The sequence below is a fragment of the Schistocerca serialis genome, chromosome 6 (assembly GCF_023864345.2).
Source record: "Schistocerca serialis cubense isolate TAMUIC-IGC-003099 chromosome 6, iqSchSeri2.2, whole genome shotgun sequence".
In the NCBI taxonomy this organism is placed as follows: Eukaryota; Metazoa; Arthropoda; class Insecta; order Orthoptera; family Acrididae; genus Schistocerca; species Schistocerca serialis.
In genome coordinates, this window is record NC_064643.1 from 414,177,223 (window position 1) to 414,195,895 (window position 18,673).

Sequence of the window (18,673 nt, forward strand, 5' to 3'; positions counted from 1 at the left end):
TGGCCTACCCCTCTAATCTTCAGCATTCTTCTATAGTAGCACATTTCAAGAGCTTCCATTCTCTTCTTGTATAAACTCATTATCACCCATGTTTCACTCCCATACAAGGCTACACCCCATACAAATACTTTCAGAACAGACTTCATAGCACTTAAATCTCTATTTAAGGTTAACAAATTTATTTTCTTCAGAAACACTTTTCTTGCCATTGCCAGTCTACATTTTATATCCTCTTTGGCCATCATCAGTTATTTTGCTGGCCAGATAACAAAACTCATATATTACTTTAAGTGTCTCATTTTCTAATCTAATTTCCTCAGTGTCACCTGGTTTAATTTGACTACATTCGATTGTCCTTGTTTTGCTTTCTTCTGTAGCAGCACATTTCAAAAGATTCCATTCTCTTTTTGTATAAACTCGTCATAACCCATGTTACACTCCCACATATGGCTACACTCAATACAAATACTTTCAGAAAAGACTTCCTAACACTTAAATCAAAACACTGTGCATACTGTTCAACCACTCTTCCAAGTCCTTTGCTGCCTCTGACAGAATTACAATGTCGTTGGCAAACGTCAAAGTTTTTATTTCTTCTCCCTGAACTGTACTTCCTACTCCACATTTCTCTTTTGTTTCCTTTACTGTTTGCTCAAAGTCCAGACTGAATAACATTTGTGATAGGCTACAACCCTGTCTTACCACTTCTCAGTCACTGCTTCCCTTTCATGCCCCTTGACTCTTATAACTGCCATCTGCTTACTGTACAAGTTGTAAATAGCCTTTCACTCCTTGTTACATTTCTCCAGAATTCAAACTGATCTTCCACAAGGTCAGCTTCTACCAGTTTTTCCTTTCTTGAACACATCATTAATAAATCTAGTAGCCCACCTCTGGATTCCTTTGGTTTCCATCAACCTGACCTGGTACAGATGCAAACACTTGAGCAGTACTTACGAGTAGATCACACTAGCATCCTACATACAGTCTGTTTTACAAATGAACTACACTTTCCTAAAATGCTCCCAATAAACTGAAGTTGACCATTTGCCTCCCTACCAGAGTCCTCACATGCTTATTCCACCTCATATTGCATTGCAGTGCTACACACAGATATTTAAACAATGTGACCGTGGCAAGCAGGACACTGCTGTATCTCAACGTTATGGGTTTGTTTTTCCTATAACTCACATTTTTCTACATTTAGAACTAGCTGCCATTCATTACACCAAATAAAAATTTTGTCTAAGTCATCTTGTATCCTCCTACAGTCACTCAACTCTGACACCTTACCATACACCACTGTTATTATCAGCAAAGCAGATTGCTGCCCACCATGTCTACCAGATCATTTACACTAATCAGCCAGAACATTATGACCACCTACCTAATAGATGATACGTCCACCTTTGGCGTGGATAACAGTGGCAAATCATCATGGCATGGAAGCAATGAGGGCTTAGTAGGTTGCTGGAGGGGGTTGGCACCACATCTGCACACACTAATTCCTGTAAATTCCAGGGAGAGGAGGACAATGGCCCCTCACACTACATTCAGTCACATCCCTGATGTGTCTGGCTGGGTTCTGATCTGGTGACATGGGGGCCAGCACATCAATTAAAACGAGCCACTGCATTCCTCAAACCACTACATCACGCTTGTCATCCTGTGACATGGTGGATTATCTTGTTGAGAAATGCCACTGCTATTGGGAAACATGGTCATCATGAAAGGATGTACATGGTCTGCAACCAGTGTACAATACTCCTTGGCCATAATTGTGCCTTGCACGAGTTGCACTGGATCCATGTATGCCCACATAGATGTTCCCCAGAGCATAACGGAGCTGCTGTCAGCTCGTCTCCATCCTGTAGTACAGGTGTTAAGGAGCTATTTGCCTGGAAGGCAATGGATGCGTGCCCTTCCATCAGCAAGATGAAGACGGTATCAGGATTCATCATACCATAAAATTCTCTGCCACTGCACCAACATCCAGTGCCAATGGTCACATGCCCATTTGAGTCATAGTTGCTGATGTTGTTGTGTTAACACTGACACATGCATCAGTCATTGGCTGCAGAGGCCCTTCATTAGGATTGTTTGGTGCACTGTGTGTTCAGACATACTTGTAGTCTGCCCAACATTAAAGTCTGATGTTAGTTCCACCACAGTTCGCCAACTATCCTGTTTTACCAGTCTGCTGAGTCTATGATGTTTGACATTTGTAATGAGGGGTGGCCAACCTCACAATTCCTCAATGTGGTTTCACCTTGGTTTCACTACATGTTGAAGGTACTCACCGCAGCACTCCTTCAACACCTGACAAGTCATGCAGTTCCCACCCAGAATTCTCTTACTGAGCCTCCAGGCCATCACAATCTGCCCTTAGTCAAACTCAGATACGTCATGCTCCTCCTTCATTCTACACATGGATAGCACACTCACTGATACTACATGCACTGAATGTGTGTCTCACTAGCAGTCATTACTCGCCAGGTAACGCTGCTATTCCCTGGATGAGTTTATATTGATAGCAGATCGGTGGTTATAATGTTCTGGCTGATCAGCGTATGTATATGGAAAATGATATCAGTTCTGTCGCACTTCCCTGCAGCACTCATGACTATACCCTTGTCTCTGATGAACACTCACTGCCAAGGGCAACATATTGGATTCTATTATTGAAGAAGTCTGCAAGCCACTTACAATCTGAGAACCTATTCAATATGCTCATACCTTCAGTAATAGTCTACAGTTGGGCACTGTATCAAATGCTTTACAGAAATCTAGAAATACGGAGTACATAAAAAAAGGATAAAAGAATGGACTCACAAAATTACCAACCAATATCCTTAACATAGGTTTGCTTCAGAATACTTGAACATAGTCTCAGTTCAAATACAATAAATTTTCTTGAGACTGGTATGCTTACGACGATGAATCAGGACAGTTTTAGAAACCATCACTTGTGCAAAACTCAGCATGTCATTTTCTCACGTGATATACTGTGAACTGTGGATGAAGAGGACATCATTATCAGGAAAAAGAAAACTGGCGTTCTACGGATCAGAGCGTGGAATGTCAGATCCCTTAATCGGGCTCATAGGTTAGAAAATTTAAAAAGGGAAAAGGATAGGTTAAAGTTAGACATAGTGGGAATTAGTGAAGTTCGGTGGCAGGAGGAACAAGACTTTTGGTCAGGTGAATACAGAGTAATAAATACAAAATCAAATACGGGTAATGCAGGAGTAGGTTTCATAATGAATAAAAAAATAGGAGTGCAGGTAAGCTACTACAAACAGCATAGTGAATGCATTATTGTGGCCAAGATAGACACAAAGCCCATGCCTACTAAAGTAGTACAAGTTTATATGCCAACTAGATGATGAAGAAATTGATGAAATGTACAATGAGATAAAAGAAATTATTCAGGTAGTGAAGGGAGACGAAAATTTAATAGTCATGGGTGACTGGGAATTCGAGAGTAGGAAAAGGGAGAGAAGGAAACATAGTAGGTGAATATGGATTGGGGCTAAGAAATGAAAGAGAAAGCCAACTGGTAGAGTTTTGCACAGAGCATAACTTAATCATAGCTAACACTTGGTTCAGGAATCATGAAAGAAGGTTGTATACATGGAAGAACCCTGGAGATACTAGAAGGTTTCAGATAGATTATATAATGGTAATACAGAGATTTAGGAGCCAGGTTTTAAATTGTAAGACATTTCCAGGGGCAGATGTGGACTCTGACCACAATCTATTGGTTATGAACTGTAGATTAAAACTGAAGAAATTGCAAAAAGGTGGGAATTTAAGGAGATGGGACCTGGATAAACTGACTAAACCAGAGGTTGTACAGAGTTTCAGGGAGAGCATAAGGGAAAAATTGACAAGAATGGGGGAAAGAAGTACAGTAGAAGAATGGGTAGCTCTGAGGGATGAAGTAGTGAAGGCAGCAGAGAATCAAGTAGGTAAAAAGACGAGGGCTAGTAGAAATCCTTGGGTAACAGAAGAAATATTGAATTAAATTGATGAAAGGAGAAAATATAAAAATGCAGTACATGAAGCAGGCAAAAAGAAATACAAACGTCTCAAAACTGAGATCGACAGGAAGTGCAAAGTGCAAAATGGCTAAGAAGGGATGGCTATAGGACAAATGTAAGGATGTAGAGGTTTATCTCACTAGGGGTAAGATAGATACTGCCTACAGGAAAATTAAAGAGACCTTTGGAGAAAAGAGAACCACTTGTATGAATATCAAGAGCTCAGATGGAAACCCAGTGCTAAGCAAAGAAGGGAAAGCGGAAAGGTGGAAGGAGTATATAGAGGGTCTATACAAGGGCGATGTACTTGAGGACAATATTATGGAAATGGAAGAGGATGTAGATGAAGATGAAATGGGAGATACGATACTGCGTGAAGAGTTTGACAGAGCACTGAAAGACCTAAGTCGAAACAAGGCCCCGGGAGTAGACATCATTCCATTAGAACTACTGACGGCCTTGGGAGAGCCAGTCCTGACAAAACTCTACCATCTGGTGAGCAAGATGTATGAGACAGGCGAAATACCCTCAGACTTCAAGAAGAATATAATAACTCCAATTCCAAAGAAAGCAGGTGTTTACAGATGTGAAAATTACCAAACTATCAGTTTAATAAGTCACAGCTGCAAAATACTAGCATGAATTCTTTACAGATGAATGGAAAAACTGGTAGAAGTCAACCTCGGGGAAGATCAGTTTGGATTCCGTAGAAATATTGGAACACGTGAGGCAATACTGACCTTAACGACTTATCTTAGAAGAAAGATTAAGTAAAGGCAAACCTATGTTTCTAGCATTTGTAGACTTAGAGAAAGCTTTTGACAATGTTGCCTGGGATACTCTCTTTCAAATTCTAAAGGTGGCAGGGGTAAAACACAGGGAGCGAAACACTGAAAATGTATCTGAAATATTAAGCTTGATGAACAAAGAAACAACACTTTTCCTTGTTACATTTTAGATTTGCCTAATGGATAATATGTGAACAGAGTGTCCAAGTTGCTGGGCGGATCCTGGTCATCTATGCCTGTGACAAGAATGTTGTCTGACTAATTTACTGCCTTCAGTACCTCATGAGTGAGATTCTCCAGATATCATTGAAATATTGCTGAGATATTGGCTATACTAAAGGGAAGTCCATCTTACTGGAACAGTCTGAAGGAAGAGTTGATGACTAGGATATATTGGGATTCTTTGTCTGACAGGATTTGGAGGTTTGCATGCCTCAGGTCAATTTTTGAAAACACTTTTCCACACACTAGATGGGCCACGATGTCCTCTACCTAAAGTATTTGATATTCATCCTGACTGGGTGTTAATAGTCATCCTGAACTCTTTGCAAAGGTGTAAGGCAATATTTGTTTTTCCAACAATGACATTGGGCTTGGCTCATTGGCTTTTTGGGACTGAAGTGAGGATGCCCTCATCTCGTAGGCACTACAATTCATCCCGAAGCTTATCCCTGAGCAAAAAAGGAACATTTCTACCCTTGAAATACACTGAAGTGCCAAAGAAACTGGTATAGGCATGCACATTCAAATACAGAGACATATAAACAGGCAGAATACAGCACTACAGTCTTCAATGCATATATAAGACAGTACATGTCTGGCACAGTTGTTAGATCGGTTATTACTGGCACAGTGGCAAGTTACCAAGATTTAAGTGCATTTGAATGTGGTGTTATAGTTGGCACATGAGTGATAGGACACAGCATCTAAGGTAGTGATGAAGTGGGGATTTTCCCGTATGACCATTTCATGAATGTACTAAGAATATCAGGAATCTGGTAAAACATCAAATTTCCAGAATCGCTGTGGATGGAAAAAGATCCTATGAGAATAGGAGCAATGATGACTGAAGAGAATAATTCAACATGACAGAAGTGCAACCGTTCTGCAGATAGCTGCAGGTTTCAGTTTGGGGCCATCAACAAGTGTCAATGCACAAAACATTCGAAGGACCTCTTGTGTACCCTTGATGACTGCATGACACGAAGCTTTACATCTTGCCTGGGCCTGTCAACACTGACATTTGACAGTTGATGGCTGAAACATGTTTCCTGGTCAGACAAGTCTCACTTCAAATTGTATCAAGGAGATAGACGTGTACAGGTATGGAGACAACCTCATGAATCCCTAGACCCTGCAAGTCATCAGGTGACTGTTGAAGCTATTGAAGCCTCTGTAATGGTGTGGAGCTTGTGCAAAAAATGGTTCAAATGGCTCTGAGCACTATGGGACTTAACATCTGAGGTCATCAGTCCCCTAGAACTTAGAACTACTTAAACCTAACTAACCTAAGGACATCACACACATCCACGCCCGAGGCAGGATTCGAACCTGCGACCGTAGCGGTCACGTGGTTCCAAACTGAAGCACCTAGAACCGCACGGCCACTCCAGCCGGCGGAGCCTGTGCAGGTGGAGCAATATGGGACCCCTGATACATGTAGATATGACTCTGACAGATGACACATACGTAACCATCCTGTCTGATCACCTGCATCCATTCATGTCAATTGTGCATTCCGACAGACTTGGGCAATTCCAGCAGGGCAATGTGACACCCCACATGTCCAGAATTGCTAGAGTGGCTCCAGAAACATTCTTCTGAATTTAAACATTTCCACTGGCCACCAAACTCCCCAGACATGAACATTATTGAGCACATCTGGGATGCCTTGCAAACGTGCTGTTCAGAAGAGACCTCCACCCCCTCATACTCTTACAGATTTATGGACAGCCGTGAAGGATTCATGGTATCAGTTCCCTCCAGCACTACTTCAGACTTTAATTGAGTCCACGGCACATTCTGTTGCGGCACTTCTGCATGCTTGCTGGGGCTCTACATGATATTAGGCAGGTGTACCAGTTTCTGTGGCTCTTCAGTGTACTTCAGCATTGTTTATGGGAGGAGGGCTACATGGGCTTCAAAAGTCTTGAACATCCAAAGAGCATATTGAAAATATGGAGGTGAATTTTGTAAAAAAAAAAAAAAAAAAAAGAAAAAAAAAAAACCAAAAAAAAAAACTTTGAGGTACAAGTTTGTACCCAGGGAGTCAACTTGAGTTGCACAGTCGTGAATTTATAACTCAGGTGCATTAAAATTTCCATGCCTAATTGACTGACAGCTCTCAGGTCATCCACAACTAACTTCCTGACCATAACACAGTATGACCGATACTGTAAGCAGGCTGTGAATTGTGCATTGGGGTATCAAAAGGTTGGTGGTGAGGCAACCAAATGCCAAAATATGATTCACAGTTGTAATTGGCGGACTCCATATCTATCTGCAAGGAGATGGGAATGTTATTGATTTTGACAGTTAATGAGAGACTTTCTGTAGAGGGTAGGAAAGCTGAATATATGCTATGTCTGGTTGCAGTTCATCCATGTTGTCTGCTCACATGTCTGTGGCGTCCATGCAAGTACAGTCCACTGACATATTCAAAGCTGACTGACACACTTGGCCCTGTGTTCGGATTTCTTACAAGAGGTGTTCTTTGCTTCACCAATAATGGCATTGTTGTTGCTGATGACTGATGAAACACTGACAGCAGGAAGGAAGCTGCTGGAGATGGTGCCAGGGTACCATCCCTTTGATGTGTTTTTGAAGTTGTAAACACTTGTGAGGGTTCCTGTAGGGTAGCCCTGGTACATACATGTTTGCTCCAGGCTGTTAAGGGCTTTAAAAATCTTGCAAATGACCCACCTTGAGAACAGCTCAAAGGTTATCAGTGGAAATATCAGTACAAGAGTTAATATACCAAGGATGTACTCCAAAAATATGAGGGAATATTTAATCTACTGGGAAAACTTCAAGAAACACATGCCAGATACAATTTACAAATAGTTTCACAGTACACATACAAGGATATTTTTATATGACTGACAAAATGGTATAGTGATGTATCAACATAAATAACCAATTTTTGAAAATATAATGTACATGGTTACATAACAAACCTACTCACCAAGCGGTGACAGGAGAACACACATGTATAAAGTTTAAAGAAATGTGCAGGTCTTTCCTTTTTGTCCTATTTCGTAAGTTCCCTGATCTGGGGTGCCGAGGAGGCTAGGAAACATAATGGAAAATCCCTTTTCTTTGCTTTTTATGTAAGCATTCCTAACTATTACTACTATGACTACTACTACTACTACTATTACAAGATGATGATGACCACATCTGCTGCCACCACTACTACTCCTAATGAAAATAATAATAAAATAATAATAATAATAATAATAATAATAATAGAAATTAATGACACATACAACACAGAACAAAATTATAAATCAAGAACAAAAAGGCTGCTGCAAAGGAGCATGAGGATGTAAAGAGCAACTGATAATAGATGCAGAGGTGACATATCAAGCTAAAACTAAACAAAGGTCGCTACACTACGCATACATTGGTTACCAAAAAGCTTTTGATAGTGTACCCCACTCATGGTTACTACAAATATTGGAAATATATGAAGGAGATCCTAAATTGATACAGTTCCTAAACATAGTAATGAAAAATTGGAAAACCACACTTAATATCCAAACAAATTCAAATAATATCACATCACAGCCAATACAGATTAAGCATGGAATATACCAAGGAGACTCATTAAGTCCTTTCTGGTTCTGCCTTGCTCTGAACCCACTATCCAACATGCTAAATAATACAAATTATGGATATAATATTACTGGAACATACCAACACAAAATTGGACATTTGCTATACATGGATGATCTAAAACTACTGGCAGCAACAAATCAACAACTCAACCAATTACTAAAGATAACAGAAGTATTCAGCAATGATATAAATATGGCTTTTGGAACAGACAAATGTAAGAAAAATATAATAGTCAAGGGAAAACACACTAAACATGAAGATTACATATTGGATAACCACAGCAACTGCATAGAAGTGATGGAAAAAAACAGATGCCTACAAATATCTAGAATACAGACAAAAAATAGGAATAGATAATACAAATATTAAGGAAGAACTAAAAGAAAAATATAGACAAAGACTACCAAAAATACTGAAAACAGAATTGACAGCAAGAAACAAGACAAAAGCTATAAATACTTATGCTATACCAATATTGACCCACTCATTTGGAGTAGTGAAATAAAGTAACACAGACCTAGAAGCACTCAATACACTTACACTATCACAATGCCACAAATATAGAATACATCACATACATTCAGCAACAGAAAGATTCACGTTAAGCAGAAAGGAAGGAGGAAGGGGATTTATCGACATCAAAAATCTACATTATGGACAGGTAGACAATTTAAGAAAATTCTTTATAGAATGAGCATAAACTAGTAAAATACACAAAGCAGTCACTCATATAAATACATCAGCTACACCATTGCAATTTCATAACCACTTCTACAACCCTTTAGATCACATAACATCAACAGATATGAAGAAAGTAAATTGGAAAAAGAAAACACTACATGTCAAGCACCTGTATCATCTAACACAGCCACACATCGATCAAGACGCACCCAACACATGGCTAAGAAAAGGCAATATATACAGTGAGACGGAAGGATTCATGATTGCAATACAGGATCAAACAATAAACACCAGATATTGCAGCAAGCATATTATTGAAGATCCCAATACCACAACTGATAAATGCAGACTTTGCAAACAACAAATAGAAACAGTTGATCACATCACAAGCGGATGTACAATACTAGCAAATACAGAATACACCAGAAGACATGACAATGTAGCAAAAATAATAGATCAACAACTTGCCATACAACATAAACTAATAAAACAACACGTTCCCACATACAAATATGCACCACAAAATGTACTGGAGAATGATGAATACAAATTATACTGGAACAGAACCATTATAACAGATAAAACAACACCACATAACAAACCTGACATCATACTCACCAATAAAAAGAAGAAATTAACACAACTAATCAAAATATCCATACCCAATACAACAAATATACAGAAGAAAACAGGAGAAAAAATTGAAAAATACGTCCAACTGGCTGAGGGAGTCAAGGACATGTGGCATCAGGATAAAGTTGACATTATACCAATTATACTATCAACTACAGGAGTCATACCACAATATCCACCAGTACATCAACACAATACAGCTACATCCAAACATATATATACAACTACAGAAATCTGTAATTTTTGATACATGTTCAATCACCCGAAAGTTCCTAAATGCAATGTAACATATACCATTCAGTTAAAAGGAAGTCATGCTTGATCAAGGTCCGCGTCACTTTCCATTTTTAACCAGACATAACGTCTCAGAAAGGAAAGGAATAATAATGACATTGAAATTTATTTACAAACAAACCAATAGATTTAGTGTTAGAGAATTGTTACTTGTAAAGCAAGTTACCGGTAACCCAGTGATATTTCTTCATCATGATACCATGTGTCACACATGGATTTCATGTGTTCGTAGTACTGGTTTTTCAATCAAGATACAAGGAAAAGCTGATAAGCGATCCTGGGCCATATTTATCCTCAAAAACATTTTTATACTTTCCAGACAAAACAGTTCCTTTCAACAGAGGCCTTTGTTGTAGAAATGGTAGCAATTACACAAAATAATTTGAAATCTTCTGAAAGAATTTCAGTCCATATCATTCTCACTCATTCTTTAGATTACATCTCCCAAACCGGCAGAATGAAATGTTTCTTAATGTTGGGAAGAAAATACAGTCTCCATTTGTACACACATCTTCAAAGGACTGAAGGGGCACCATATTTTTGTAATAATGAGTGCACAATGTCTTCACGGAAATGCAGAGCATAATTCGTGAACTGAGTAGTGTCACCTACTTTAAGGAAGAGCAGTTTATCACAATGTGAAATTCTTGTTTCCAGCTGTGTTGCAGTACCATTCAGCTCAAACTACACGTATTTTTATTTTGACATCAATGGGTTGCAAATGTATTCATCCATCCTTTCAGCTCTATTCAGGGAAGCTTCAGGTTGCAAATTAGTAAAATATTTTTTGGAATTTAAAAATCCAGTCAGTTTACCTTCATCTCTTAACTTTTTCATGTAAGCCATGCATCCTGAGGCAGCACTGTTGCAAAACTGTACATCACTGTTTTTTCTGAAGGGTACTGAAAAGCAGTCCAGACTTCAAAAATATGATTGGAAAAGCAGAGAGAAGAAAAACAAAGTCAAAGTCTAGGAGGTTATTTTGAAACCACAGGTTTCTCTTACAGTCATTGTGATAGAGTCTGGATTGTCAAGTATTTCATTTCAAACCTCAGTTAACCCCTGGTTTTTTTGAAGGGCAGATATTATTCTGGCATGGAGTTCCATCTCATTTCACTGTTCACTTTCCCTAATTTCTGTACAGTTGAAGACTGGTGGAAGAAACCAGGAATACCCTGAAGCATGGAGAAAAATATCCTTACCAGTTTTATACAAGAACAACTCTGCTTCAGAACTAAATTTAAAAGATGTGCAAAACAGTGAGTAGAAAGAGCTTGGTAGACAGTTTCACAGTCCTTAGCTTGCAATTCGTTTAATTATTCTACCAGGACTGAGGCACCATCAGAGGTTCAGACCACCAGTTTTTTCTTCATACATAATTCTGGAACATGCCACCCAACACAGTGAATAAGGCAGCAGCAATACTAGCTTGGCTAATATCATGAAAACCAAGAAAATGGAATTGAATATTGTCATTGTAGTCCCCCAGCCTCACAATAATAGAGCATTGTGATTTGTTTGAAATGCCTGTTGCTTCATCCACAATATTTACACTCCAAGACTGTTACATACAGTGAACAAGGATGACCCAGACTGAAAGACTGAATGCTAAGACTGGTCTCAGCACATGGTTTATGAGGATGAGGAATATACATGGAAAATAGTATGTTCTGATGAGGCACAATTCAGACTTAATGGTACTGTGAACATCCATAATTGGTGTTCTGGGCTCCTGAAAATCCTCAAATTCATGTGGACAAGGCAGTGTATGTGGGTGTAATGTGTGGCACTATCTATCATTATGTGGTTTTATTGGTAATGCCTATCATTAATAATAACATTGAATACACTTATGCTTCTCTTTGCCATACAGATACACATTGAATGACAATATGAACACTGTATATAGGTTGAAAATGCTGTGAAATGCATAATTAATGATGGGGAGATATAGTAGTGCTTTAACTCACGAACTTCATTAAGTGTACCATTAATTCCATGAAAATATAGGATACTGTATAAAAGTTGGGTGTTTTCGTCAGTTAAGTAAGATGCAGTGTTCTGCTCTCACACAGAGGTCATTGATAGGGCAGTAGCAATTTCCTTTCAAATAATGAAGACGTCTATAGTAGGCCTTTCAGCTTGGTTTCTATTATATTCAGAGGTTCTGAAGTTGTTTCTGATTACAGTAACTTGAAATCAATTAATGTTAATATTCTTTACATTCAATTACTAATTGTGTTCTATGTTCCTTTCCTTTCTAAAATGATTTGAGACTACTTTCAATGTATTGTCATTCTTGTATACATGCTTTGTAAATATGACTACAGTGAACAATTAACAGCATTTTGGAGTTCATGAATAATCATTAGTACATAAAATGCCTTAATAAAAATCATAATGGAGAGGAATGTAACAATATTATGAAAGGAATGTTGCTGCTCACCATGTAGCGGAGATATTGAATCGCAGATAGGCACAACAAAAAGACTGTCACAAATAAGCTTTCAGCCAGCAAGGCAAGCAGAAGCCTTATGATGAAAACCTTGCTGGCCAAAAGCTTATTTGCGACAGTCTTTTTGTTGTGCCTTATCTGCAACTCAGCATCTCCACTATATGGTGAGTAGCAATAACTTTCCTTTCATAATATTGTTACATTACATCCTCGATTTTCCATTGTTTGATAACAGAGAGGAAATGTCTGGAACTGAAAATGAAAATTACTTCTCATTTTAGAGTAATGCAGTGAAAAAAATCTGTTAATAACTGCTGGGAATTCCTAAACCTGCCTATCATTACATATTTTATAAATATAATTATTATTTTATTGTTTCACACTTCTTCACCTATTTTCCTGAAATCACTTTACATCCTTTCTTACAGTTTTTTTTTTCTTTCTATTATTAGGTAATGTATGGCGGAAGAGTCATAGATGATTATGATCGTCGTATTGTACGAACCTATATGGATGAATATATGGGAGATTTCCTCTTTGAAACATTTGATATTTTTTACTTTTACCATGACGAGTCTGTGGAGTACATTATACCACCAGAGGGAACCAAAGATGACTATATTGGTAACATTTAGTTTTCATTTTCTATTTTTACAGATAAATGTTGTAAACATAAACATATGAACAAACCACAGATAAATTTGTATTCATTGACGACAAATTATCCTGTTAAAATATAAGCAATGTACTCATTAATGAACAATATGTATTTAAATACCATCTTGCTTAACATCACAGAAGGAACCAAAGTGCTTTTTATTTCACTAAAGCCACATTTTTCAGCGTAATTCCTATATTCCTTATTAGATTTATCCTTTATGTTGTTGAATGATGTCAGATACCATACGATGTATCACATCAGGAATACTACAGGGGTAATACTACAGAGTTTGGACAAAAATATGGAAACACAAAAACCACAACACATTACCTTGCATAATATGCTGTGGGAAACCCATTATTCAGCTAAGTAATTTTCAAGAAGTGATATGTTTGGAGAGAGTGATAATCTACGAATGTGTTCAGTAGTTTCAGAATGTAATTTGCTCCTATGATTTAACAATTGTTTCTTTAATTCATTTAGTCACTGATACAGTTTATTCTTTTTGTGGTGCAATTCTGCATATGTTCCTCATTTTCCTAGCTTTCTGTTATATTTTTACTCTTGTTTCATTGAATTAATATTTACTATTCCTATTTGAACATTATTTTTATAAATTTCATTGTTAATTTACCAGTTTCAGTGATTGTGTTTACACTATTTGTATTTAAATTATCAATTTTTGTTTAATGTCTCGTGTAAGTTCCTTCATTTGTCTTCTTGTTATGAGCATATAGTCAGCATTTAAAAAAGGTAATCAAGCATTCCTCATCAGCTCATCAATAATTCCACTTATTTCAGTTATTTTCAACCACATTTAGTGCAAATTTAAATACCGCTATTTCTGCAGAGTCTCTCAAAAGTGTTTATATTGGCTGAATTGCTCATCATAATTCCTCCCATTCTTATATGATTTGCTACAGCAAACACTAAAATTTTTCTGTCTATAGCATAAGAATGCTCAGTATGATGAATAGGAATGTCATTCAAAGATGACAAACAATATCATATTAGACCTATAATGTCTCCATTAACCAAGGTTTTAGAACAGTAAGTAGTTACTGGATTAGGGTTGTAGTAAGTATGCAGAGATGGAGAGGCTTGCATGGCATAGACTAATGTGGAGAGTGCATCAAACCACTTTAAGACTGGAGACCACAACAAAATCATGTTATTTTGTCACCTTAATTTAAGCAGAATGTTGTATCTTTGTTAAATACACAACATAAAATACGTAAGATGCCATTCTGACTATGTTTTGTGGAGTAAAGTCCGTGGATGTTTCGAAGCAGGTCAGAGGGAGATTGTAGTCTCAGCAGTATTGAATGCAACAAAATATAGCAGTTGAAACCTCAAGACATGCAGACAAAGTTGTCCAATATTTATCAAGACCGCAACAGAATCAATATTCAGACTTAAATACACTCATGTCTACAAGACAACTGTATAGGGAGTGTGCAGCTGTTTTACTAACAGTACACTGGAGACATAGAGCAGCTGGTAATATGTCCCTTCACAATATTGCAGGGGTTGCCCATTGTCTATGGAGTCAGCAACATTGAAAATGGACTACAACTATATGGACTAATTATCTCCTCCCAGATGTATGCCACATCATTTTACTGAATTACTCTCATAGCACATTTGTGTGAGGAAAAGCTGATAGCAAGTACAATCACAGGAACATAGAGAGAGAGAGAGAGAGAGAGAGAGAGAGAGAGAGAGAGAGAGAGAGAGAGAGAGAGAGATGGGGGGGGGGGGAGGATTTGATGGAGAGGGGGTTTCATAGGCATCATATTGAGTGGGTGTCTGCAGTTTCACATCTTTGGTGCTGCTCAGAAGAATATTATTAGCACTCAAAGTACAAAGATAAAGAAATAAATTAAAATGATTAAATGGTGTAGTGATATATGAATCAATATACAGAAGAATGAAAGAGATAAAATTATGATGTAATAGTTGAATCACTATAAAATAACAAAACAAAAAAGGAGAAAATAATGTTAAGACTGCCATGTCAGAGGCTCTTGCCTAACAGATCAGCAAGTCTTCAGGCAGCTACATCATGCAGGCAGCCACCATTGTCATTGCACACCACAGCATTGCAAGTACAGCTTGATGCCATCAAGACCAGCTACCAGGAGGTGAAGCTGGTGCCTGCAGAGGGTGCCACCAACACAGAACCTAGTCACATCTGCACACCATGTGATAGGGAAATAGTTTCAACAGTATTCCACTGCAGGCAGTTATATAAGCTGGCAACAGGATAGCAGTAAATAGTCAGGCTTCGAGAACCTATCCTGGACCAGGTGACAGGTGCTACTCTCTCCACCTACAGAGCAGCAAGTTAAGTGCTTATCTTTTTCTCATAGTATATTTATTAAATTTCATGGATGTTGTTTTGTTTAAGAGGTTTAATCTCAGGCATTGGAAGGGTAAATTCATGTAGTCTGCAGTGCAGTAGTTGCTCATTTGTTTGTTTTGAAGACAAGCACCTGTTCATTTAGTAAGCCAGTCAGTCAGGCCACAGCTCTCGACTGATATACATCAACAGAGTGGCAAGTTAAGTGGTTATCGTTATTAAATTTCAAATGTTTTGTTCTGTTTAAGAGGTTTAATTTCATGTCTTTATAAGGGTAAATTCTTTCAGTCTTTAGTGTAGTAGTTGCTCATTTGTTTGTTTTGAAGACAAGTGCCTGTTCATTTAGTAAGCCAGTGAGTCAGGCCACAGCTCTTGGCTGATATACATTAGAGAGCAGCAAGTTAAATATTTATCTTTTTCTGTCTTTTACTCATAGTGTATTTATTAAATTTCATGTGTGTTGTTCTGTTTAAGAGGTTCAACCTTACATTTTTGTAAGGGTAAATTCATTCAGTCTGTAGTGCAGTAGTTACTCACTGAACAGTCATTAACACATCAGCAACCTTGGTGAAACATCAGGAGGGTAGCCATCATAGTTTACGTCCTCAGTCAGTCTTGCCAGGATGGTTAGTATGTGTGCAGAAGCAGGAAGAGCTGGCCACAATTTGCAAGCAGCTGAATGCACTCTTGGCTATGGTCAGTCACCTTCAGGCTGCCTCAGAGTGTAGCGGTGGTGGAGAATCTGGTGCATCACATGGGACACTTCAGGTGTTGCTAGTTTTGTCCATGGGCTCTGTTGACAAGGCACCTCCTGGTGTACCTGATACGGTGAATCCATCCTCACTGCAGCATGAGTGGATATGGTACCACATTCTCGGCACTTGTGGCAGGGGGCCAATATGGGGACTGGCTGTCTGGCCTTGCCCATTCACTCTGTGGATGGACAAGTGGCTGCTGCTTCAGAGCAGGGTCCGAGAAGGCATGCAGGGGGAGGGATTTACCAATTATCGGGAGCTCTAATGTTTGTCGTGTTATGGAGCTCCTTAGACAGCTAGTTTGCAGGGCTGGAAAGAAAGCCAATGTGCAGTCTGCCAGGGGGCCTCATCTGAGATGTGGAGGCAGCCCTGCCTGCAACTATTGAATGTGCAGGGTGCAGTTGTCTGCAAGTTGTACCTCACGTCAGCACCAGTGATGTCCATTGCAGAGGTTCTAAGGTCACCCTCAGTTCATATAGGTGGCCGGCAGAGATGGTGAAAACTGCTGACCTCACACATGGGGTGCAAGCAGAACTCACAATTTTTCAGCATTGTCCCAGAGTTGATCTGGGTCCTTTGGTATGGAGGTGACTGGACGGTCTCAACCAAAGGCTTCTTCGACTCTGTGATGGGCTTGGCTGCAGATTCCTAGACCTGCATTGTCAAGTGGGTATTTTTAGGACTCCCCTTGATAGTTCAGGGATGCACTACATGAAGGGAGCAGCTACTTGAATAGTGGAGTACTTGTGGAGTGCACATGATTTCTTTTTAGGCTAGACAGTAGTTTAAGGTACTCCGATGAACACTCAGCAGTGGATATCCAGCAAGATCATGTTCAGAGTAAACACACTTTTGCTCTCAAAATTTTATCAATAATTTCTTAACTGTCAAAATATTGAAATGATAATTAAATGGACACCCTAGCTACAAACAGGTGTTGATATACTTCATTGGGGACATGTAGAAAATGTGTGCCCTGAACGGGACTCGAACCCGGGATCTCCTGCTTACATGGCAGACACTCTATACATATGAGCCACTGAGGGCGCAGACGATAGTGCGCCTGCAGGGACTTATCCCTTGTACGCTCCCCGTGAGACCCACATTCCCAACATGTCCACACTACTACATTCGTAGTGCTTGGCAGTGTACACACAGCGTAAATATCTTATACCTTGTAGCTACAAATAGGCTGGATCTTATTATGAAAGTTAATAAATCAGTCAAGAAGGCTAGATAGAGCAGATGAGCAGCTGTCAGCATTGCACCTAGAGTGAACTGGCATCACTTAGTTCCAGTAAGATGGATGTACAGGGATAAATGGACAAAGTTCAAGCAGATTGTAAATTGTGATCTGGAAAATTATGTGCATAGTAAGCTGATAAAGGGTGAAAAAGGCCCATAATGGTTTAATAACAAAATTAAGAAGGAGCTGAGGAGGCAGAGGCTGTTCTACTATTGGTTCAAAAGAGGATGTATAAATGACAACAAACAAAGATTAGTAGAGATTCACATATCTGTGAAAAGATCTATGTGTGAAGCTTATGATACCTACCACCATTGTATCTTAGCAAAAGATTTGGCAGAGAACCCAAGAACATTTTGGTCCTATGTAAAATTGCTAAGTGGGTCTAAGGCTTCTATTCAGTACATTGTTGACCCGTTAGGTGTAACAGTTGAAGATAGAAAAACAAAAGACAAAGTTTTAAATGTCACATCCAAGAAATTCTTCACACAGGAGAATCATGCAAACATACCATCATCTGACAATCTGACAGACTCCCGTATGGACAACATAGCAATAAGCATACCTGGCATAGTGAAACAACTGAAACATTTGAAAGCTAGGTTCGGATGGAATCCCAGTTCATTTTTACAAACAGTACTCTATGGCATTGGCCCCTTACCTAGCTTGCAGTTATCATGAACTGTTGTGTCTCGCCGATCATTCAAAGTGCCGCCGCGCAATTACGCACGTCCTCTACGTGCGGCGCTGTCTGCCAGCCATGCAGCAGCTGCGCCACCTAAGCGGCCAGCGGAGCAGCGGCCGTTAGACTGAGACTCAGTGCTTATTCGAACGCTAACGTGTACACACGTCAACTTACTCTGTGACTTATATGTGTAGTTGTGTTGTTCCTAAATATATATGTTAAACTTGAAG

At 38.9% G+C, this 18,673-nt stretch overlaps 1 protein-coding gene across 1 annotated transcript in view; it reads left to right on the forward strand.

The window, feature by feature from the left end:
• Positions 1-18,673, forward strand: part of LOC126484896 (dynein axonemal heavy chain 10) — a 1,141,797-nt gene that overhangs the window by 1,041,744 nt on the left and 81,380 nt on the right. Inside the window, exon 63 of the mRNA XM_050108495.1 lies at positions 13,187-13,358. Coding sequence (XP_049964452.1) covers positions 13,187-13,358 — 172 coding nt within the window. The remainder of the gene's footprint in view (positions 1-13,186; positions 13,359-18,673) is intronic.